The sequence below is a fragment of the Bison bison genome, unplaced genomic scaffold (assembly GCF_000754665.1).
Source record: "Bison bison bison isolate TAMUID 2011002044 unplaced genomic scaffold, Bison_UMD1.0 scf7180017864310, whole genome shotgun sequence".
In the NCBI taxonomy this organism is placed as follows: domain Eukaryota; kingdom Metazoa; phylum Chordata; class Mammalia; order Artiodactyla; family Bovidae; genus Bison; species Bison bison.
Window position 1 is genome coordinate 989,565 of NW_011494882.1, and position 26,400 is coordinate 1,015,964.

Here is a 26,400-nt window from a genome sequence, read left to right on the forward strand (position 1 = left end):
GGAAGATCAGGTGGTCTGGTATTCCCATCTCTTTCAGAATTTTCCACAGTTTAAAGTGATCCACACAATCAAAGGCTTTGGCATAGTCAATAAAGCAGAAATAGATGTTTTTCTGAAACTCTCTTGCTTTTTTGATGATCCAGCGGATGTTGGCAATTTGATCTCTGGTTCCTCTGCCTTTTGTAAAACCAGCTTGAACATCAGGAAGTTCACGGTTCACATATTGCTGAAGCCTGGCTTGGAGAATTTTGAGCATTACTTTACTAGCATGTGAGATAAATGCAATTGTGCGGTACTTTGACTGTTAATTTCTTGCTCATTTTTGAACTTTTTACATTGATTTGTAAATTTTTAATGGTCTCGGTGCTAACTTTTGTCAATTTGTGGCCTGTAGTTTTATAGTTATGTGACTAATTTATCATATATTTCTTTTATTATCAGTGTTTTTTGTCCCAGTCCTAAAATACTTCTATCTCCTAAATTATAAAAGTGTTCTTCTTTATTATCTTATAATTTTAAAGGTTTGGATTTCATGTAAGTCTTCAATCCATCTGAAATTGACTTTTACATACAATGTGAGGTAAAAATTCATATATTGTTTTTATGTGGATAGACAGCATGATTTATTGAATGGTTATTTCTTTCCCTAACAATCTGTGAAGCCTCCTCTGTCATATAACAGATTTTCTTCTGAACTGTTCCACTGGTCAGTCTTGTTGTATAGTTTTGAGCTAATCTAACACTGTCATAACTTTTAAGGCTTTATAATAAGTTGATCCCTGATAGGTAAGCCATATCATATTATTCTTATCCAGATATTTTTTTGGTTTGTTTTCCTTGAAATTTTTCCACTCATATAAAATAGAATTTGTTAAGGTCCACAAAAACAAACTGTTGGGGTTTTGCTGGTAATTGCCTCTGACATATGGGTCAGTTTGGAGAAAGATGACATCTTTAGTATATTGTATCTTTAAATCTATTACCTGTAATATATGCTTCAATTTGTGTTGTTTTCCAATGTCTTTCAATGAAGCATTGCCAAAAAGTCTCCACACATATACTGTATACATTTTATTAGGCTTATTCCTAAATACTATATAGCTTTGGTATGTGGATTGGAAAGTCAAGTAAGAATTTAATTTTCCAAATCAAAAATAAAATATCACTCAGACTGGCCAACATAATACAGTAAGTCTCCTTATGTGCAAGTTGTGAACTTTCAAAGATGTGAACATGTGTCTGCATGCCCAACCATGTAAGTTAGTTCACATGTCTGGCATACATCATCATGTGTATGCATTCTCTACAAGTGGCTATGATTTTGTGTACTTTATTGTTCTATGGAGTATTCAGTAGAACAGTATCTTTATTTCAAGTCCAGGATGTATGGAAAAAAGAGTAAAAGCAGTGGTGATACAGTTGGTACTGCTAAGAAGTGCCAAGAGATACCGATGGAAACAAAAGTGAAAATAATTGAGAGAGTGGAGCGAGGCGAAAAGATGACAGACATCCCTTGTTCTTATAACATGAATTGTTCTGGTATGATTCTAAAGAAGAAAGACTTGTGAAGATTATAGAACGTGTGAAGTCTGCTGTGCTGATGATGTCAATGATGTTGGCAATACTATTTAAGAAGCATGGAAAAGTGATAGAGGAAATGGAGAAACCTCTCAGTGTGTGAATGCATGCATGCTAAATTGCTTCAGTCATGTCTGACTCTTTGTGACCCTACAGACTGTAGCCCGCCTGGCTCCTCTGTCCTTGCAGTTCTCCAGGCAAGAATACTGGAGTGGGTTGTCATGCCCTAACCCAGGGGATCTTCCTGACCCAGGGATCAAACCAGTGTTTCTTATGTCTCCTGCATCAGCAGGTGAGTTCTTTACCACTAGCACCACCTGGATCAGCATCAAGTCCCACTTAGCTTAATGCTGCCTGGGAGTTTCCTGAAATACTTTGAGAAATTATTGATGAAAGCAAGTATTTACTTAGTATTCCCTGGTAGCTCAGATGGTAAAGAATCTGCCTGCAATTCAGGAGACCTGGGTTCAATCCCTGAGTTAGGAAGATCCCCTGGAGAAGGAAATGGCAACCCGCTCCAATATTTTTGTCTGGAGAATCCCATGAACAGAGAAGCCTGGTAGGCTATAGTCCATAAAGCTGCAAAGATTCAGACACAACTGAGCAGCTAATGCTTTCATTTACCTAAGGAGGTTTTTAATATGGATGTGACAGCGAATGTGCAACAGAGAAAGAACAAAGAGAAACCAAAGGAAAAAGGAGTAACTGAAAAACCAAAGAGATTCGTGACACAGGAAATGGCAAGGAGATTTTCTTTATTTGAGGAGGTACTGTTTATTCTTGAGGGACAGGACCCAGATATAGAATGTTACATGAAGGTTGCAGCAGCCATTGCAGAATGCAATCCAAAGCCACCCTGTCATCTATGACAAGAAAAAAAGAGCTACTACCCAGACATCACTGGATTTTTTTTTTCCAAGAGGGTAGATAGAATTTAATCCAGCAAGAAACCAGAACCTGTGCCATCAATGTCAGGCATGAGTGAAATTGCAGCTTGGCCCCCATCTCCTATTGCTGATGATCCTTCAGCTCTACCATCTCTCACTTCTTCTCATTCCTCTAGTCAGTAACTTGTTTTGCTTCTTTACTAGATGTCAACCCCTGTGTGCAAGCTATTGTAATATACTACAGTACTTTTCAAGGTACTTCATGATTAAAAATGATTCCTTTATTTTTTGTGTGAAAAATATATTAAACCTATTACAGCATAGTACTATATAGCTAATCTTGTTAGTTGGGTACCTAGGCTAACTTTGTTGGACTTATGAACAAAGTGGACTTATAAACTCTCTCTTAGAACAGAACTCATTCATATATAAGGGACTCACTGTATTAAGGAAGATCAACATTGGAGGACTGACCCTCCCTGACTTCAAGGTGAACTATAAAGCTACAGTGATCAAGACAGTGTGGTAGTGACCACTTAAGAATTGACACATAGACCAATAGAACAGAATAGAGAACCCAGAAAATACAACCAACTGATCTTTGACGAAGGGAAAAAGGCAATACAATGGAGCCAAGTCAGTCTCTTCAACAAATAGAGTTGGAACAAGTGAACATTCACATGCAAAAAGAATGAATCTAGATACAAATATTATACCCTTTACAAAAGTTAATCCAAAATAGTAGCATGTAAACATAAATATGAAACACAACAGCATACAAAACTCCTAGAAGATAACACAGGTGAAAATCTAAATGATCTTGTGTAAGGCGATGACTTCTTCGATAAAACATCAAAGGTATAGTCTGTGAAAAAAATAATTGATATTGTTGGAACATAAAGTTAGAAACTTCTACACTGGGCAAAAAATGCCAAGTGAGTAAGAAGATGAGCCACAAACTGGGAGAAAATATTTGCAAAAGGTACATCTGATAAAGGACTGATATCCAAAATTCATAAATAAGTCCTAAAACCCACAATAAGAAAACAAAGACCTGATTCAAAAATAGGCCAAAAACTTTAATAGATACCTCACCAAAGACAATGTACAGTTGCCAAATAAGAATTTTAAAAGATGATCTATATCATATAAGTGAGACTCACTTATAACACTTATAACATATAAGTGTTAACATAACACTTATAACATCTAAGTATTAACATAACACTCTAACATATGTAGATATTACTACATACCTATTAGAATGACCCAAATCTGGGACACTGACAACTTCAAATGCTGGTGAAGATGGGGCAAAACAGGAATTCTCATTCGTTGCTGGTGGGAATGCAAAATGGTACACTTTAGAAGATAGTTTGTTGATTTCTTACAAAACTAAATATAATCCCACCATATGATCCAGCAATAGCACTCCTTGATATTTCCCCCAAAGGAGTTAAAAATGTATACACACAGGTGTTATAGCAGCTTTATTCTTATCTGTCAAAACTTGGTAGCAAGCAAGATGTTCTTCAGCAGGTGAATGAATAAATAACACCCACACAATAGAATATTATTCAGCACCAAAAATAAATGAGCTAACAAGCCACAGAAAGACATGGAGGCACCTTAAATGCGTACTGCTAAGTGAAAGAAGCCAATCTGAAAAGGCTACCTACTGTTTGATACACACTATACAGCATTTTGGAAACGGGAAAACCATGAAGACAGTAAAATATCATAGTTATAGGAGTTTGGCATTGGAGACAAATGAACAGGCACAGTACAAAGACTTTTTAGGTTGGTAAAAACCTAAATCACTCTGTACAATACTATAATGATGGGTATGTGTCAATACGTATTTGTCCAAATCCACTGAAGTGTTAGTCACTCAGTCATGTCCTATTCTTTCGATCTCATGGACTGTAGCCCTCCAGGCTCATCTGTCCATGAAATTCTCCAGGCAAAAATAATGGAGTGGGTTGCCATTTCCATTTCTAGGGTTTCTGTAGGGGAAACTAGAATTGGATGCGTCCTCTAAGGAAGATTCCTGGGCATGTTCATTGTCAGAACATTCCTCTCCTTTGAAACACTTAGGGCTTCCCTGATAGCTTACCTGGTTAAGAATCCGCCTGCAATTCAGGAGACCCTGGTTCAATTTCTCAGTTGGGAAGGTCTGCTGGAGAAGGGATAGGCTATCCACTTCAGTATTTCTGGGCTTCCTTGGTGGCTCAGCTGGTAAAGAACCCGCCTGTGATGTGGGAGACCTGGGTTCAATCCCTGGGTTGGAAAGATCTGCTGGAGAAGGGAAAGGCTACTCACTCCAGTATTCTGGCCTGGAGATTTCCATGGACTGTATAGTGCATGGGGTCACAAAGAGTTGGACAGACTGAATGACTTTCACTTTCACTTTCTAACTGCCAGATTGTTTAATTGTTAGCCATTCAGTGCAACACAAAGAGTGAACTCTAATGAAATTAAGGACTTTGGGTGGCTATGCTATGCCAATGCAAGTTCATCAATTATAGTAAACATACCACTCTGGTGGGGAATGGGGATAAATGGAAGAAGTTATGCATTTGTGGGAGTAGGTGATATATGGGAAATCTCTGCACCTTCCTCTCCTTTTTACTATGAATCTAAAACTGCACTAAAAATATAGTTTAATAAACAAAAGAAATTATCCTTGAAAAGTCCCCTGTATTGTCTATTTGCAAAGACAAAATATTGAGGTACTTTGGAACAGATCTTTTTATCTTGGAGAAAAATCTTTAATTGTGTGGCACTAAGGCATGTGTCTGGGAATTATGTTATCAGTACACTGTAAGACTTGAAAAAAGCAGCCTAGGGTGGATATGTGCTGGTTTGTGTATCCTTCTACTTTATTTTTAGATAATTATACCAGAAATTCTAGAAATTGTCTTTTCCATCCATGTGGAGCTCATAGAAGTTTTCATGTTCTTCAGTGTTCAGTATAATTGAATATTTGACCTCAAACAGGCCAAACATAATTCCCTCAATGCCTGAAATTTTGGACATGGAAAGAGTCTTGAACTCAAGAAATAGCAAAGTCAGCTGTTCTTGAATAAACAAGTTGATTTAATAAAGGTTGATTATGTTTTATGGAACTATTAGTATATCAAAATCTCATCTTTTGTGGAGTCTGATCAAGGGCTATTCACTGCCAGGTAATACCACTTGTCAAAGTTTGCTGATGGTATCATAAAATAAAGAGTTTAATTGCAGAGTTGTTAAGAACATCTGGAATAAATAAGGATGTCATCAAATTATTTAATTTCAATACAAGTTGTGTCTATTATCATATTAAAGACTAAATTTTAAGTGATAGATGTACTAACTAACCTAATTATGGCACTACTTGTCAATATATACAAGTATCAAATCATCACATTGCACATGTCAAACTCACATAAAGTTATATGTATATTGTATCTCAATGGAAAAAAAATAGTCTAAATTTGATCTTCATATCATTAAGGACTTTTTTTACTTTAAGTGATAGAAAAACAAACTCAACAGGGAATCCTTTAGTCCATGTAAATTACAAATCTAGGGATACTTTTATTTTAATATTTCACTTGAGCCATAAAGAATAATATTAAAATATTATTTTTAAGTATTTCTGCTTTTTCTGCCTTTCTCTGTGCCAGACATTCTTTGACATATTTCTCATGCTGGAGATATTTCTACATCTTCAAAACTCCAAGTTCAGTAGAAAAGAAGAATCTTCCTTTCGCCATGACTATACGTAAAAGCCCTGGGTCTTATTCTTACTCCAAATCTGTCACAAACCCATCACTAAATAGATCACTGAAACCAAAAGGAAGACGTGCTATACAAGGCAGGCTCGCCTAGTTTATGACATGATGACAAAAACCTGATTCATCAAAGACAGGCTGCCTCTTGGTCATCTCTCTCCCAGACTTAAGTTGAAGGGCAGTCATTGTTTTGTTGCTGTCATGGTAGCAGAAAAAAGAGCCTTAGATACACTTAAACTAGCAGTTAAATACTTAGCCTGAAAATGACAAAATGACATTTCTCAATATTTATTAACCAGAACTGGTCACATAGCCCCACTCAACCACAGGGGACAAGGAAGTACATTTCTATCATGTGCTCAGAATGTGCAGAAATCGGGTATTTTGGCAGATAGCACTGACGAATGCCACATGTACTATATGGCTCAAATCAAACACCCACCCAGACCTGGGGGTAGGGTCAGCCCCACCACAGTGGATAACATGTAGATTTTCACAGAAAACTTAGGCTATTAGCAGGGAAAAAGTAGTTTTTTATCAGAAAAAATTAATATTACACATAATGAAGTCAATGTATAGTAAATGACCAAAATTCTGGATTCAGTATGAGTATATCTTCCTGTGTTAATAGATCATTAACTTCCAAGTGTTAAAAATTTACCATATTTGTGGTTATAAGCCAAAAGCTAAAAACTTATATTTTCCCCTATCCTCTTGCTTTTAATCTGGGTTGATCAACATAGTCTAAATTTTTAAGGGTAGACATTTTAAACATAGTTCAGTTCCTCATTCCAGTTCATAAGATAGCTCAACCTGTGAAACTAAAGTGGTTTTAAACACATAACTAATTCTATTCACAAATGAAGATGGGAGATTCACGTTTACATATTCATTCTTTTTGTTTGTTTTCTTTTCTTCTTTCTTTTCTTTTTGTTTTAACTTTTTTGGCCCCATAGTATGGCATGTGGGATCTTAGTTCCCTGAGCAAGGATCAAACCCACATCCCTTGTCATGGAAGTGAGGAGTCTTAACCACTAGACCTACAGGGAAGTCCTTGTCTTAATTCTTTTAAGTTTTTAAAATGTAGTTTCACTTATTTATATTTGGCTGTGCTGGGTCTTTGTTGCTGGGTAGGCTGTTTATGTGGTTGTGGGTAGCTGGAGCTACTCTGTAGTTGTGGTGTGCAGGCGTCTCTCGTGGAGCACGGGCTCTAGGGCATACGGCTTCAGCAGGTAGGTTCAGTATTTGCAGCTCCTGGGCTCTAGAGTACAGGCTCAATAATTGCGGCACTCGGACTTAGTTGCTCCACTGTACGTAGTATCTTCCTGGATCAGGGGAACGAGCCCGTATCTCCTGCATTGGCAGGTAATTTCTTTACCACTGAGCCATCAGGGAAGCCCCCTGTCTTCATTGTTAAGTACTTAGCTAGAGTTGTTCTATCCTCTTATGGGATGTAGCATCATTAGATCAGGTTTTGTTTTTCTTTTTCCAGCAAGATATTCAGTATCAAGGAATTTTCTTTCATTAATTGTGAGGAACCGGTATCTATTTCAATGAATTTAAGAAAAGAAGAACTTACTGTAAGGCTTCAATACTTAATCTCTGCTTTCTCCATCTCTAAGCCTACATTATTTAATCTTGTTTTTTTGTTTATTGTTTTTCCGTTTCTTTCTTCACATCTGCTCTGGCATTTATTTCTTTCTTTTTTTTCAATGTACTGGAATTTTTCCTTTTCCTTTTTTTTTTTTAATTTTTATTTTATTTTTAAACTTTACATAATTGTATTAGTTTTGCCAAATATCAAAATGAATCTGCCACAGGTATACATGTGTTCCCCACCCTGAACTCAAAATGGATTAAAGATCTAAATGTAAGACCAGAAACTATAAAACTCCTAGAGGAGAACATAGGCAAAACACTCTCTGACATACATCACAGCAGGATCCTCTATGACCCACCTCCCAGAATATTGGAAATAAAAGCAAAAATAAACAAATGGGACCTAATTAAACTTAAAAGCTTCTGCACAACAAAGGAAACTATTATCAAGGTGAAAAGACAGCCTTCAGAATGGGAGAAAATAATAGCAAATGAAGCAACTGACAAACAACTAATCTCAAAAATATACAAGCAACTCCTACAGCTCAACTCCAGAAAAATAAATGATGCAATCAAAAAATGGGCCAAAGAACTAAATAGACATTTCTACAAAGAAGACATACAGAGGGCTAACAAACACATGAAAAGATGCTCAACATCACTCATTATCAGAGAAATGCAAGTCAAAACCACTATGAGGTACCATTTCATGCCAGTCAGAATGGCTGCGATCCAGAAGTCTACAAATAATAAATGCTGGAGAGGGTGTGGAGAAAAGGGAACTCTCTTACACTGTTGGTGGGAATGCAATCTAGTACAGCCACTATGGAGAACAGTATGGAGATTCCTTAAAAAACTGGAAATAGAATTGCCTTATAATCCAGCAATCCCACTGCTGGGCATACACACTGAGGAAACCAGAAGGGAAAGAGACACGTGTATCCCAATGTTCATCGCAGCACTGTTTATAATAGCCAGGACATGGAAGCAACCTAGATGTCCATCAGCAGATGAATGGATAAGAAAGCAGTGGTACATATACACAATGGAGTATTACTCAGCCATTAAAAAGAAAACATTTGAATCAGTTCTAATGAGGTGGATGAAACTGGCATTTCTTTCTTAATAATCTCTCTGCTTACTCATTTTCATAGCCCAGGGCACTACAACCAAAGGGCAGCAATTTATAATACAATATCTGGGCCTCTTTATTAGTTAAATTTCAAAGACAGGAATCAAATTTGTTAGGTGTTGGAAATTGATCCACTGTTAGCGAAATCAGCTCTGGTTGGGGGAAAGTATCACGTAATACATACAACTGCCTCTTTTAAGGCTTTAAGGTGGGGCAGGTTAGCAAGAAGGAGAACTGTACAAGAAAGCTAATTGGCCATGCCTACTGTAGGAATTAGGATGAGAATATCGATACCATTTACGCTTATACAATTTTATGTGCTTTACAAACTGTAACTCATTTAATCCTACAAGGTTGATAGTATCATTACACTCATATTGCAGATGAGAAGACTGAGATATAGGGAGGTCAAGGCAGAGCCATCCAGAATTTGGAAGTAGGTAGCATTGCTCCAGAATTTATGGTGCTATATCATGAGTCTTGGCTATCCTAAAATATTGGTTTACATCAGTGAGTTTACTGTCTTGGGATATTCCCTTAACTCTTTGACCGGGAGCAAAATGCTTCTCATTCTCCAAGGCTCATCTTGAATATTAGCATTGTCACTTTGCAAGCTCTCCTTCTGCTGTTAAACCGTCTCATACATTCCCTTCATTACTACACAGATCACCTTGTCCTGTGATTAATACTGTGAGCTTCTACTGAGCAAGGGCAAAATATTTCTTACCTTTGTGTTCTTGATGCATGGTATAATGACTGGCACACAACATATACTTAAAGAACTGTTATTGGATAGTTCACTTAATGAAAGAATGAATTAATTAATTATGATTTATGCTACACAAACCTTACAAATTTCTCTTCTGCTACTGCAATATAGGACAAAAAGCACTTCCATAAGAAAACCCAGAAACAATGCTTGCGAATCTTTGAAATTATTGGGATTCAGAAGCCGGGAGAGTGGTTGGTTTGTGCTTGATGATGTCGTGGTGAGATCTGTGCAGAGTGGCCTGATGTCATTTGAATTGTGTGAACATCTAGAGAGGTAATACAATAGTAAACAATAAATGTTGATGATATTCTATTCTGATGGCTTGTAATTGATGTTTATAGAAGTAGAATCATAGGATTCGATTTTTTTTATTTCTCAGATAGAAATATGAATAGTCCTTTAGGGTGTGTTTAAAATGCAAACTAGATCTGACATGAATACACTATCTGTAATTTCATTCATGATAGTTTAATAAGTGCTGTTGGAAACAAGTCTTAACTTAGATTTATTTTTACAGCTTTCTTCTAACTCCAAAATAGTTCTAAAATAGTGCCTTCATTTCTGAAATTCCATGGAGATAGTAATTAACTGTTCTTATTATGCTCATCTCCTACGTATGTATTAACTGAATTTGTTATTTCTGTGTCCTCATTTTGCTTTCTCATTTCCATGTTTTCTAGACAGCTCATTACTCTAAGGGTTTCAGACATTTAAAGGTTCATGAGAAGTAGACACTCATAAAGAGAGGGCCATTACATGTCCAAAGACAACCTTTACCTTACAAAGGAAGAGTTACATCTACAATTGTTGTGGGTCAGTTTCCCTAGAAAGAGTCTAAAATGAGAATGCAGGTGATAGATTGAGAGAAGGCTTCCAGCGGACTCCTGTTGAGGAATGAGAAAAACAGATAGGGGCAAGGGAAGAAATGGGAGAAACTATGGCTTAAGTTGAGGTTTGACCTCAGCCTGACACCTCAGGAGAGCCCTGATGTGAGTACCAAGGAGACTGGCTTCACACTCTTTCATCAGTTAGTCTTTGTGGATGTGGGGCTGTGCTGGGGGAGGGGGCTCTTTAATGACCTCACACTGATTTGATTACCTCTGTTAAGAACATACCTCCAAGAAAGCCACATTCTGAGGTATTGGGGATTCGGCCTCCAATGCAGAAGTTGGGTGGAGGTGACACAATTCAAATCATTCGGGGTACACTATAACAACCCTTATCACACAGTGATGAGATGAATATTTCTATCCCCACTGAATATGATGTATATTTTTATCCTATTGATATTAGGATATTGTTGATAATAAATGGATTATCTTGATTCTCTCTCTCTTTTTGAAGGAGTACTCTTTGGTAATGCTAGGTAAAATGTAATTTAAAATATGCTGCCATAGGTAGAGCTAACCTGATGATTTCTTTGTTTATGGGCATCTGTTTTAGATTTAGCTTGATTTAAGCTGGTTTCCTGACTGCCAAGAGTTTCATTCAAGTCATTCATTCAAATTCATTCCATTAATGGATTTAATCAGTCTTTAGAATGCTTGATTTTTAAAGGAGGTTTGGTTTATCATGGCCTTTCGGAGGTGTGATTAGTTATTTGTGATATTTTTGAGACCGGTTGTTTTCCCTCAGGTCTCCTCTTTACCTCTCTGCAGGTTTATCGTGCTTCACTCTTCTTCCAGTGTGGACAACGGCCATTTGGTTTCCTTTGTGAAGTCTTTGGAGGAAGCCATGTTCAGCACCACTGCCTGTGTTATACTTTATTACCAGAAAGACAACCCACATAGAATTGTTATTTTAGTGGTGCCTTCTAAAGATTTATACCAGGTGCTTGGGAACTTGCGCTCAGAAGCTTCTAGTGGTCCTCCAGAACCATCTCGCCATTTCCAAGTGAAAGAAGGAGAACTGCTTCTTTTACGATTTACTGGAAATATATTTGCTTCAAGTAAGTATCATGAAATTGTTTTGTATATACTGTGGGCTATCAGCCATGTGCTTCAGATGGAGTTCCCTAAAGGTGCTTCAAAAGAGTCTTCAAAGGACTGAGGGAAGGCTTTGGAAAAGTAGGAAAAGGACAAGGACTTATTTATGTCTTTCTTTCCAGTCTGTTTCTTCTCTTTTTTAGGGCATGCATGTTCCCTTATGGGCCTACTCTAAGTGACACTCTTCTGGAAATAGTCTTCTCTCCATAACTGCTCTAGCTGAGACTATGCTAGGATCATCTTTCCAACACCAATGTAGTTGCTTTCTAAATATTCCTTTGCTTCTACTATTAGCCATGTGAAACAAAATGTATTTCCATACAGTAACAGCAGTGATCTTTTAAAATTATAAATCATACTTTATTACTGCCCCCAGTTAAAACTTTATAATTACCTCCTATTCTACTTCAAACAATATCAAAACTCTTTATGTTGTTCTGCAAAGAATCTGATCTAGGGTCAGTGTACTCCCAAGAGATGTATGGATAGAAATATGTTTCAGTATAATTGCCTTATTTATAATTCCATTTCTTTTATTTTGTATACCTAAAAGTCTACACTGAGAAAGAGTCAGTAAGTTTCACCACACTCAAAAAGGGTTCAAAAGTTGCTATGAACCTCAAATCCAGATGACATACCCCTGCTTACCTCTTATCTTTACATTTATCTAGTGATCTTTTATTTCTATTACAAATCTTACCACAACTTGAAATTATTTTTTTGTTCTTATACTTTTCATTCCTATACTTAAGTTCTTGACTAGAATGTAGATTCCATGAGGGCAGTGACTGTGTCTTTCTTGCTATGCATCCCTGAGACCAGAGTAGTTCCTGGCACTTCAAGGGCTTTCAATAAATACATAGTAAATGAATGAATATATGATGCCAAGGAAAACAAGGTGAATGACTATGAGAAGTGACAGGAGAGGTGGGAGAAGTAAGGAAATGACTGAGGTAGAAAAGCTAAAAAGAGATTAAAAAAATAGTAAGCAAAAAGAACAGAGAGAAAACAGTTGTGTGAGAGAAGGGAAGAAAAGATCTTTGGGGGTGCTGCCATCACAGGCATTTATTTTTATGAAAAAGACTACTTTCCCTTTCTAACTCCCTTCCTTGAGGTAGAATAAGATCTAACAGTGTGCATGTAAAGGAGGAGGTGTGGGGGGAAATTCAGAAATGGGTTTTGTGGGGATTTCTGGCTCATTATAGACTTGACTTAAAGTAATATTCTCTATTTATAAATTAATATAGATCCCATTGATTTTTTAATGGTTTCTGTTTTCTAATTTTGAAAATTACTCCTAGCTCCACTGGCTCTTTGCTCTTTGTTGTTTCCAAAATGATGTGGCTTAAAGCTTCAGCTGACCTTTTTTGGTTTCTCAGAAATAAGTGAGATTCAAAGTATCCCAATTTGAAGTATCTCTTCCACTGTCACAGACATTGCCTCAGCCATCTGAGCCAGCTGTCAGGACCTAGGGAGTAAGTGACACAATATCAGAAAAAGGGGAAGGGAAAGGAGAGGAGGAAAGGAAGGAAGGGTGAAAGACATCCCTCCTACTTGGCTTCCAGGGAAGAAACCACCCTGGGACAATCTCTCTAAGATACAGTCAAAACCTGGAAGTGTCTCACCCAAACTAATGATGCAGAAGACTTCCTGTAATACTTGGGACAGCAGCTGTGTTTACTTCCTGCCCTAAACAGGAGAGTTACTGTGATTCTCATAGGCAGGGGTGAAGTGTACTGTCATCTATAAGGGGGAGTGAAGAGCATACACTAAAATAAAAGTGCCTGGAGACAGCCAGTGTGTTCACAGTTCCTCAATATAGGAATGGAATACTCCTCTTCAGTCAGGGAAAATGCACCAGGCAGAATGCCAGGATCCTTCCTGCTTCGCCTTTTTTAGAGATGTATATTCAGACATGGAGCTTCACTGGATTTTCTCCATCCATCTTTCTAGTGTATAACATATAAGCCCCCAGTACAATCTAAGAGGAGCAAGACCCTCAGCAAAAAACTGATACCTCTGTTTGATTCCCTTTGTTGTATGGCAGAAAGTAACACAACATCTTAAATAAACTATGCTCCAATAAAAAAAAAAACAAAACAAAACACAGAATTGTTACCTCATCCTTTCATCAGGGCCTGTGGTAGCCTCTGTGAATCTCAAATACAAACAGCCAGAGGTTGTCTGCCTGGGGGTCCATCTCTTGACCTATCCCCACGGGCTTCTGCAGTTGTCTCCTACTATATTTTCATATCTCATTATAATGATCATGTTCAGAGAAGCCTTTCCTGTCTTTCCTGATTATAGCAGTTTGTATTTTACTTTTTCAGATTTCTATGTAACTCTCATTGGAAATGGCCATAGATTTCATCTTCTATTTATTTTTTAATTGCTTGATCAACATCAGTGTCTGTGACTACAGTCCCAAGAGAGGACTGTCTCTTTAATTAGGGAGGACTATTCAATTCCCAGCACCTAGAATGGTACCTAAAAGCTATACGAAGTATTTGTTCAAAGAATGAAGATAAAACCTTGGGGATAAACTCAACATTATAGTATTGTGTGATTAAAAGTATTTAAAACTTTAATAAATTTAGATGGCTTCTCTCTGAGAAATATCAAAATCTCTAAATTCATTACATAGTTGGACATTCAGTCATGTCTGATTCCATGGACTTTGTGACCCCATGGACTATATAGTCTATGGAATTCTCCAGTCCAGAATACTGGAATGAGCGGTCATAACCTTCTCCAGGGGATCTTCCCAACCCAGGGATTGAACCCAGGTCTCCTGCATCGCAGATAGATTCTTTACCATCTGAGCCACCAGGGAAGTCCAAGAATACTGGAGTGGGATCTTCTCAGCGTATACTTCCCAGGAATCAAACTGGGGTCTCCTGCTTTGCAAGCAGATTCTTTACCAACTGAGCTATCAGCTGGAGCGATCAGGAAGTCCGGGCTACCAAGGAAGCCCTCTAAATTCATTACATGGAATATAATGATTCTTTTGATTGAGGATCTTGCTACATGGAGATTATTTCTACTTCTAAGAGAAAATTAGACATATTTCCCCTTTACATTGGCCTTTGGCATTCCTCTGGACACTGCTAGAACCTGCTTTCTTTCTCTAGGTTATACATGTTGATATAGCACTTAAGCTTTCTAGTGTATCACATCTGAGCCTCCAGTGTTCATAAAATTCATAAAATGCTGGGAAAGGGGCAGAGAGAATTGTACATAATGATGCCTTAGCACAACTCACTCATAACACTAAGTAATGCCCTAAAGAGGTTTGTGTGTGTCCAAGTTTCCCCAAATACCCTTTGGCCTAGAGAAGTAGTTTTCCCAGACACAAGTGTTAGAGTGTTAAAATGGCCATCCTTTTATTCATTTAACAAAAATTCCTTTCCTTTATTATATTGTATTTTACTGCAGAGAGACATAGAAGAAGCAAATAAGTAAATAAAATGTACAGCTTAATGAGATGGAAGCTTCCTTAAAGAAGAATAAAGCAGGGAAGGGACATAGAAAGTCTCAGAGAGAATGGCAGATTTGTAATTTTAAATAGACTCATCTGAGAAGATCTTTTTGAGAAAGTACCATTTCAGCAGAGACTCAAAGATGAGAGAGCAAGCCACGATCCTATCCCAGGAGAGTCTGTCCCAGGCAGAGCAAGAAGGCTGAGATGGCTGGATGAGAGGGAGGGAGAGGAGACTTGGAGGAGATGAAATGGATACTGTTCCTGCCTTGAAGGGCATTTTAAGGACTTTTCCTTTTATTCTAAGTGAAATGGGGAGCCCTGAAGGATTTTCAACAAGGTTGTCACACAATCTGGGTCAGATTATATCTGTGTTGAAATTAGATGATGTAAGGCAAGTTAGCAGCAGGGAAATCAATTAATAAGCCATTGCAATGAACCAAGCAAAGAATACTGGAGGTTTAGAGGCAAACATATTGGAAATCATGTCTGGCATTTTTGCCATAGACATCTTTGCTGTGAACATTTTTACTGAATAACTTATTGACCATAACGCAATTTTGCCATAGAAGATACAGTGACAAAAAATAAAAAAGGGAAATTTAAAAGCAAATTTTAAAAGCTAGTGGAGGTGATGGAATTCCAGCTGAGCTATTTCTAATCCTAAAAGACAATGCTGTTAAAGTGCTGCACATAATATATCAGAAAATTTGGAAAACTCAGCAGTAGCCACAGGACTGGAAAAGGTCAGTTTTCATTCCAATCCCAAAGAAGGGCAATGCCAAAAAATGTTCAAATGACCATACAATGGTCCTCATTTCACATGCTAACAAGGTAAATCTCAAAATCTTTTAAGCTAGACTTCAGTACTGCGTGAACCAAGAACTTCCAGATGAACAAACTGGATTTAGAAAAGGCAGAAGAACCAGAGATAAAATTGCCAATATGTGTTGGATCATAGAAAAAGCAAGAAATTCCAGAAAAAAATATGCTTCATTGATTGTGTGGATCACAACAAATTGTGGAAGATTCTCAGCCAGACCACCTTGCTTGCCTCCTGAGAAACCTGTATGCAGATCAAGAAGCAAAAGTTAGAACCGGACATGAAACAATGGATTGGTTCCAAATTGGGAAAGGAGTACATTAAGGCTGTATATTGTCACCCTGCTTATTTAACTTATATGCAGAGTATATCACGTGAAATGCTAGGCTGGGTGAATCACAAGAAGGAATCAAGATTGCTGGGAGAAATATCAACAACCTCATACATGCAGATGATACTACTCTAAAGGCAGAAAACAAAGAGGAACTAAAGAGCTTCTTGATGAAAGTGAAAGAGGAGAGTGAAAAAGCTGGCTTAAAATTCAACATTCAAAAAACAAAGATCATGGAATCCAGTCCCATCACTTCATGGCAAATAGAATAAAGTGGAGACGGTGACAGACTTTTTTTTCTTGGACTCCAAAATCATCGCAGATGGTGACTGCAGTCATGAAGTTAAAAGACACTTTCTCCTTGGAAGGAAAGCTATGACAAACCTAGTAAGCAAGTTAAAAAGCAGAGACATCAATTTGCTGACAAAAGTTCCAAAGTCAAAGCTATGGTTTTTCTAGTACTCATGTATGGATGTGAGAGTTGGATCATAAAGAAGGCTGAGTGCCAAAAAATTGATGCTTCCAATCTGTGGTGCTGGAGATGACTCTTGAAGTTCCCTTGTACAGCAAGGAGATCAAACCAGTTGATCCTAAGGAAATCAATTCTGAATATTCATTGGAAGGACTGATGCTAAAGCTGAAGATCACATGTGGCCACCTGATGTGAAGGGCCGACTCGTTGGAAAAGACCCTGATCCTGGGAAAGACTGAGGGCAGGAGAAGAGGGCGACAGAGGATGAGACGGTTGGATGGCATCATTGACACAATGGACTTGGGTTTGAGCAAATTCTGGGAGATAGTGAAGGACAGGGAAACCTGGCATGCTGCAGTCCATTGGGTTGCAAAGAGTTGGATGTGATTTAGTGATTGAACAACAACAAAACCACCTAATGAATCATGAGAAACGAATAACAAAATTATAAAGACTTTATTGTGAAATATAAAATATTTAAATACAATTAAAATGTGTGTAGTTTCATGCCAATGCTGCACAGATAACTGATTTATTTTGTGACTTGTACCTAAGCACTTGTCTCTAAGTATTTGTTCATTTTTTTTATATATATATTTTTACTTGTTTATTTATTTAGCATTGTTTTTATTTTTTTATTCACTAAGATGTCATCCATCACTGAGAGAGGTATCAGTTTCCAAATACTGGGATGCATATTTGTAACTGAGCTTTGTGGAGCACTGCAAAAATACTGTCTGTCCTTGGTATATTGTCACATGTCCATTGATACATGTTCCAAAGTTCTATGGGAAAAGTGAAAGTGAAAGTCATTCAGTCACGTTTGACTCTTTGCCACTCTATGCATTATACAGTCCATGGAATTCTCTAGGCCAGAATACTGGAGTGGGTAGCCTTTCCCTTCTCCAGGGGATCTTCCCAACCCAGGCCTCCCACATTTCAGGCAGATTCTTTACCAGATAAGCCATAAGGGAATATGTGTTCAACTCTGGGTCTCTCAGGCCCATGGTCTCAGCCTCTTTCTACCCCAATGTAGTGTTTCAAAGAAAAAAAAAAACAAAAAACAAAAAAAACAATTCATGGGGTAAATCATTGTCATCTGTCATGATTTTTTGGTTGTATATGTCAAATGAACCTATTAACCAGGTATTTTATCTCTTACAGCAAAATTGTCTTGTGGCCTGATCACTAAATCTGTGATATTACACATGCTGTGCTGTACATAGTCACTCAGTCGTGTCCAACCCTTCATGACCCCTTAGACTGTAGCCCATCAAACCCTGGGACTGAACCCAGGTCTTCTGCATTGCAGGTGGATTCTTTACCATCTGAGCCACCAGGGAAGCCCAAGAATACTGGAGTGGGTAGCCTATCCCTTCTCCAGGGGAACTTCCTGACCCAGGAATTGAACCAGGCTCTCCTTCATTGCAGGTGGATACTTTACCAGCTGCTCTACTAGGGAAGCCCTATGGCCTGAGAGTTATATGGCAAAAAAGTTTGTGGAAAAAGGCTCTGAGAAAGAGCCTATAACTATTTGCTATAGCCTATTTGTCTATAGCAAATATGCTTACAGTGAAAGTACCTATAACTAGTAGAGATGTGTTAGGACAGAGAAATACCCCAAGCCAGTGGTTTTCATGAGAGTCTTCTGGTTCTCCGCGTCCCTAGCCTGTTACTTCCTCATCTTACCTTTATAAGCAAAAGCACATATTACTACCTTTGTACTTCCTATGTTTTCAGTGAAAAATACTCCAAAACCCAATATTGAGAAAATATATTGCTATAAGAAATATCTAGTAATACGAAATATAAATAAATCCTGTTCTTCTTTCTATGATAAATTTTTACTGTATAGTTACTACCCTACTATTCCTACTAGGAACTGTATACATAATATGCACAAAGAGAAAGGTTCTCAAAATGTCAACTCATGATTGCTTTTATAATTTTGGTATGTAATGAATGACTTTTGGTTTTACTTCTCTAAATATGACAGAGTGGGAGAAAAAAAATAAAACAGTGCAATTTTCTGTGCTACTCATCCTCTTTTGGTTCTGTTATTTTTTTTAAAACTGTGACAAAGGGTCTTCCAAATATAGTGCAGTATATCTTAGTGATGGTGAAATTCCACCTTTAAAAAGCTACATAATGTTTTCTATATAGAACAATAAGGTAATGTTATTTATTACTAGTAAATGCTCAATAATTTTATCCTTATTTCATATGTAAATGTGATTCTTAGAGATTTACATTTTAGATCTTTAGTTTTTTTTTTAATTAACTGGCAATAAAAGGTCGATAAGTTCTTCAATCTTTATACAATGTATGTATGTAAATTATTGCTTATGAGTAATTGTGTACCTGGCAGGGAGCACCATTCATGAGATGGAAATAGAAATTTAGTAAATTATATTCTACTGGGACAAAAGTTGCAACGTTTTCCTTGCTAGTACTCTAGAGGGATGGAAGTAGGAGTTTGTTAGGTTGCCCCCCCCTCCCCCGTGATCCAGAAACTCTAATTTATTATTTTCAAGATGGCATTTCAGTTTCAGTGACTCCAAATAATTTTCCGCCCCCCTACCCCATTTTTTTTTTTTTAACCAGAGTGATTCTTTTAAGGCAAATCAGTCTAGTCATGCTTATCTTAGAATGTCTTAGGAATCTGTTTTGTTCAACGAACCAGGTTGCCCCTAAAACACAGACTTGTGCAAAGGAACATACTGCTATACCTTCCATAACCTGGAGTTATTCTAATTCTAGATATAACTGTGCTTTAGAAAGCCACCAAAATGACCTCTAGCAGTCACAACAATGAGAAAAGTATTGATGTCATCTGCATCTCTCAAAGAACTCTTATGTCATTGGGAAGATTGGAAGTTTCCAGTCAGAGAGATAGCGAGGTAGATTGAGATAGAGATAGGTAGATAGAGAAAGAGAGATCTTGGAGTAGTCAACTTTCAGGCCTCTCAGAGCAGCAGGAAGTTGCTGCTGATATAAAAGCTTCATATTGACATTTTTTAAAGAAATTCCAGTGGGTTGTTTTTGTCATAAACACAAATTCAAAACAATGTAAGAATCCCATCTGTTTTTTCTCATTTGTTGTCTTGCTCTTGTTTACTGAGCTCTTATTATGTGCCACATCCTTTCCTAATCATTCTATCCACACATTATCTCATTTCATTCCCAGAACAATCCTAGGAGGTAAGTTTTATTTTTCTTGTTTTAAAGATAAGGAAGTGAAGGCTCTAAGAAGTTCAGATGTGAAAGGACTGGATAAATATTGCCATGTAAATAAATACTAGAAGCTGAACTTGGATCTAGATCTTTATGTCAGAAACATATTATAACTACAACTTTATAGCTTACTTTTAAATTTGTAAAGGGTAATGCACACCTGCCTTAGGGAATGTGACTGTGTCTGTTTTACTATTCCAATAAGAAGGTGAAATAGCCTGATAGTCATTGTAAAACCCCTATGAGTGAAATGTTATGTTCACTAAAGTTCCATTATTTTCAGTGGATCGTTGAGAAGACTTTTACATAGCTTGTATGGGGGGATTCACTAGGTTTTAATAGAAATTTCAGTAACTATTAAATCTAGAAACTATTACAGTTGGAAGTTCTAGAACAGCACCGTATTTCTGCCATGGTGAATATGTTTTATATATGTACTCTCCAATAAGGTAGCTACAGACAGATGTGGCTATTGAACATTTGAAATGTGGCTACAATGCCTAAGGAATTGAATTTTTAATCTTAGTTTCAACTTTAATTTTAAAAGCTACATGTTGCTACCATATAGGAGAATATATTTCTAGAATGTCCATAGTGAGGTCATGATAGTGTGCAATATGAAATGGATAGTTAAGTGAAAGGAAAAAATGTCATTGTTAAGAAGTGAAAACAATTTTCTAAGTAGAGAAACAGCTAAATATTTCCAATGGTTTCTTGTAGCATAATGTAACAGAAAGTGAAAATCAGATCAATGATGATTCCCACAAATGCATAAAAAAAGAAAAGAACCAAGGATATGAGATCTAGAAGAAGTGGCCAGAGAGAACGTAGTTCAAGTATAGATGAGAATTCTTTTAGCAATTTACACAATCTCAGTCTAGTGCTGCTTTGCTAGGTTATGTTTCGATATGAAGTATTTACACACAACAGATAAATTTAAAAAATGAATGATTATTTGAATTTTTAAAAATTAAGTTAGATCTGTGGTATGTATTAACAGTAACAAATACATTTTGCTTTTATTTAGGCAATGGGAAGGATTATGGGAAAGACTACAAGCTTATTTTTCATTTACAAAGGAAACCTAGACTGGAACTCCAAATCAAAGAAGTGGATGAATTTGGAAACTATAGCTGCCCTCATTATAAGGGTGCCATTGTAGTTTATAAAGTACCTAAAGAAAAGATAGTCTGCAACTTGGATGAATCTCTTATATTTAATGAAAACAATTATCAGTTGCCAATTTGCAAATTAGCATTGAGATTACCAAAGGTGAGTAATTTTGCCTCCCTAATTACTATATTTTGTTAATTTCCTGTAATTCTCTACAAATTCAATATTGCAGATATATGGATACTTATGGTTAAAAGGAAAGCTAGGAATAATGGTGACAAGGAAGGAGTGAGTAGCCCCAATTTAAGAGTAATAGAATACATATCAGGAAATAAAGTTCTTTCATATCATCATTATTCTAGGAACAATTCAAGTTGGTTTGATCCTGACAGGATGTTGTTAATGACTATTGAAAAATGTCATTCATTTCTATAACTGCATCTGATTAACTAGAAAAATCAATTATAAAAACATTGAAAATATTTGGAACACAACACTTTGAAAAATTGTGTGGTGAGCAGAAAAATTGTTTTGAAATACATTCAGGATAAACAAATCCTGCACATTTAAGACTTAATTACTCTTTCATTTCTGATTTTACTTGAGTTCTTTTTCTCTTGGTTAGTCTAGTTAAAGTTTTTTCAATTTCGTTTATCTTTTCAAAGAACTAACTCTTAGTTTCATTGATCTATTATACTGTCTTTTCAGACTCTATTTCATCTATTTCCACTCTGAAAAAAGGAAAAGTATTAATCACTCAGTTGTGTCCAACTCTGTGGGATCCCATGGACTGGAGCCTGCCAGGCTCTTCTGTCCATGGAATTCTCTAGGCAAGAGTACTGGAGTGGGTAACCATTCCATTCTCCAGGGGATTGTACCAACCCAAGAACTGAACCCAGGTCTCCTGCCTTGCAGGCAGATTATTTACTATCTGAGCCACCAGGGAAGCCCCTATCTCCATTCTAATCTTTATTATTTCATCTCTTCTGTTAACTTCAGGCATTTTTGCTCTTCTTTTTCTATTTTTTTTTAAGGTACAAAACTAAATTGTTTATTTGTGATTTTTCTTGTTTCTGAAGTAAGCCTGTTTTATTATCATGAACATTCTTCTTAGAACTGTTTTGGCATAGATTTTTGTGTTTACATTTCTGTTTTCATTTGCCTATGTATTTTGTGCTTGTGTCTTTGAATTTCTAGTTGGTTACTGGTTATTCAGTAGCATATTGTTCAATCTCCACAAATTTGGTGGTTTTCTGTTTTTTCTTATGGTTGATTTTTAATTTCATGACATTGTTGTTTGGAGAAGATGCTTGACAGGATTTTGGTTTCCTTAAATTTATGGAGACTTGTTTTGTGACCTAAGTGTGTGGAAATGGCCCATGTACACTTGAGAAAACTGTGTATTCTGCTGCTTTAGATGGAATATTTCTTTTTTCTTTCTCTGTATATGTATATCTAACCTATTAGGTTCATTTGGTTTGATGTGTTGTTTAAAACTGATGTTTGATTATTATTTTTCTGTATGGATGATGTCAGAGCAGGCAATGGCACCCCACTCCAGTACTTTTGCCTGGAAAATCCCATGAACGGAGGAGCCTGGTAGGCTGCAGTCCATGGGGTCACTAGAGTCCGACACGACTGAGCGACTTCACTTTCACTTTTCACTTTCATGCAGTGGAGAAGGAAATGGCAACCCACTCTAGTGTTCTTGCCTGGAGAATCCCAGGGACAGGGAAGCCTGGTGGGCTGCCGTCTATGGGGTCGCACAGAGTCGGACACGACTGAAGTGACTTAGCAGCAGCAGCAGCAGCATGGATGATGTATCCATTGATGTAAGTGTAATATTAAAGTGGGACTTCCCTGGTAGTCCAGTGGCTAAGACTCCAAGCTCCCAAGTATTGCTGTCAGTTTCTCCCTTCAGGTCAGCCCTAATATTTGCTTTCTTTATTCTAGTGCTCCCCTACTGGGTGCATATATATTTATAAATGTAACATCTAAAGAATAAATTATAATTGACACCATAAAAATAAAAAATATCATAAGAAACTACTATAAACAATTATAGACCAGCAAACTAGGCAACCTACAAGAAGTGGATAAATTCCTAGAAACAAACTATCTTTTAAGACTTAGTCATGGATAAATATACTGAATAGAAGATACTTAATCATGAAGAAAATCTGAATAGATTGATTTCTTATAAGGATATTGAAATGGTGATAAAAAAAATCTCTTAACAAACTATAGTCTAGGATCAGAAAGCATTAGGGGTGAATTCTCCCCAAAATTTAAAAAAATATTTAATACTATCCTTCAAACTCTTCCAAAATGTTGAAAAGGAGGGAATGTTCCTAAACTCAATTCATGAAATCAACATTACCCTGATACCAAAATCAAATAGGATACCACCAAAAAAGAGAAAAGTACAGGCTAGTATCCTTAATAAATGTAGATGTAAAAATCCTCATCAAAATATTAGCACACTGAATCCAACAATAGACTCATACAGCAGGATCAAGTGGGATTTATCCCAGGAATGCAAGAATAGTTCAATATTTGAAAATCAATCAATGTGTTATACCACATTTCAAAGTAAATGATAAGAATCATATGATCATCTCAATAGAAGCAGAAAAAGAATTTATGAAAAAATATCAACAAAATAGGTATAGAGAAAAGGTACCTCAACATAATAAATGCAATACATGACAAATCGACAGCAAACACACTAAATGGTGAAAAACTGAAAGTATTTACACTAAGATCAGGAATAAGACTTTTACCTAAGAAGATATGCAGATGGTTGATATGCATATGAAAAGATGTTCAAGATCACTAGTTATTAGGGAAATGAGATTCAACACTGCAAAGAGATATACCTCAAATTTCTCGTATAGAATGATTATTGTCAAAAAGACAAGAAATAACAAATGTTAAAGAGGATGTGGAAAAAAGGGAACATTTGTACACTTTGGGGATGGTGGGAATGTAAATTGATGGAAATCTAAATTGGTCCAGCCACTGTGAAAATCAGCATAAAGATACTTCAAAAATTAAGAAAAAGCTACTATATGATTCAGCTATTCCACTTCTGGGTATTTATTCAAAGTATACAAAAATATTAATTTGAAAAGATATATGTACCCTATCCTCATTTCAGTATTATTTACAATAGCTAAGCTATGGATACAACCTAACTGTCCATCAATAGATGAATGGAAAAGGAAGATCTGGTATATATATACAATGGAATACTACTCAGGGATTAAAAGAATGAAATATTCCATGTGTAATGACATGGCCTGACTTTATGGTACTTAGTTATATTATTGACTAAGCAATATAAGTTAGACAAAAGAAAGACAAATACCATATGATTTTACTCATATGTGGAGTCTAAAAAACAACAACGAAAAATGATTAAACCAAAACAAAAATAAATTCATAGATACAGATAACAGATTGTTGATTACCAGTCAGAGGGGAGGGGGTTTTGGGAATGAGCAAATGGTTGAAGAATGTCAATTGTATGGTGATGATTGATAACTAGAGTTTTGGTTTTGTGCACTTTGCAGCATATACAAACATCAAATGGTAATATACACCTGAATCATAAATAATGTAACATAGCAATTTTACTTCAATTAAAAAAAGAGTTAATTAATTTTGTCTAAAATTCTTCTTTGTATTGGGAAAGTAGGGCTGAATTGTTCCCCTCAACTTGTGAAGCAAAAAGTCAATGATGGTATTGCTATACATACTATTTCTTTTAGTGATCCAGGACTTGTACTTAACTATATTCTAATGAGAAGTGAAAAATGTTTCATTCCAGAGGAAGAACAAATTTTTTATCCTTTAAAGAAAGTTGAGTAGTTTTCCTACTTTTATGGTTTTTATATTTTTACTTGTGTTATGAATAGCAGAAACATGTTTTCTATGGGACAAGATTTTGTATTTACTTTAAATATATTACTAAAGTAAGTAATTTTATAAATATTAATTGAAATTCTGAGATAGAAAATGTGCTAAGTTAGGCATTATGATAAATACTGAGTTATATAGGATAATACAAGCCTTAAAACTGCATTGTCCGGAATGGTAGCTACTATCTACATCTTTCCATGGAACACTTGAAATATGGCTAGTTCAAACTGCTGCTGCTGCTGCCAAGTCACTTCAGTTGTGTCCGACTCTGTGCGACCCCATGGACCGCAGCCTACCAGGCTTCTCTGTCCATGGGATTCTCCAGGCAAGAACACTGGAGTGGGTTGCCATTTCCTTCTCCAAACTGAGATGTACCATAAATGTCAAATACACACTGGACTTCAAAAACCTAGTACAAAAATAGAAAATATTTCATTAATTTATTTATAATGATTTCATTGTAAATGATAACCTTTTGGATATGGAGTTAAAAATGTATTCCTTTTTTTTTTAATTTAATTTTATTTTTAAACTTTACAATATTGTATTAGTTTTGCCAAATATCGAAATGAATCCGCCAAAGGTATATCCGCGTTCCCCATCCTGAACCCTCCTCCCTCCTCCCTCCCCTACCCTCCCTCTGGGTCGTCCCAGTGCACCAGCCCCAAGCATCCAGTACCGTGCATCGAACCTGGACTGGCGACTCATTTCATACATGATATTATACATGTTTCAATGCCATTCTCCCAAATCTCCCCACCCTCTCTCTCTCCCACAGAGTCCATAAGACTGATCTATACATCGGTGTCTCTTTTGCTGTCTCGTACACAGGGTTATTGTTATCATCTTTCTAAATTCCATATATATGCGTTAGTATACTGTATTGGTGTTTTTCTTTCTGGCTTACTTCACTCTGTATAATAGGTTCCAGTTTCATCCATCTCATTAGAACTGATTCAAATGTATTCTTTTTAATGGCTGAGTAATACTTCATTGTGTATATGTACCACTGCTTTCTTATCCATTCATCTGCTGATGGGCATCTAGGTTGCTTCCATGTCCTGGCTATTATAAACAGTGCTGTGATGAACATTGGGGTACACGTGTCTCTTTCCCTTCTGGTTTCCTCAGTGTGTATGCCCAGCAGTGGGATTGCTGGATCATAAGGCAGTTCTATTTCCAGTTTTTTAAGGAATCTCCACACTGTTCTCCATAGTGGCTGTACTAGATTGCATTCCCACCAACAGTGTAAGAGAGTTCCCTTTTCTCCACACCCTCTCCAGCATTTATTGC

The 26,400-nt window shown here is 36.6% G+C and overlaps 1 protein-coding gene across 1 annotated transcript in view; it reads left to right on the top strand.

The window, feature by feature from the left end:
• Nucleotides 1-26,400, top strand: part of DTHD1 (death domain containing 1) — an 85,680-nt gene that overhangs the window by 19,974 nt on the left and 39,306 nt on the right. Inside the window, exons 6-8 of the mRNA XM_010852408.1 lie at nt 9,856-10,020; nt 11,406-11,695; nt 21,098-21,342. Coding sequence (XP_010850710.1) covers nt 9,856-10,020; nt 11,406-11,695; nt 21,098-21,342 — 700 coding nt within the window. The remainder of the gene's footprint in view (nt 1-9,855; nt 10,021-11,405; nt 11,696-21,097; nt 21,343-26,400) is intronic.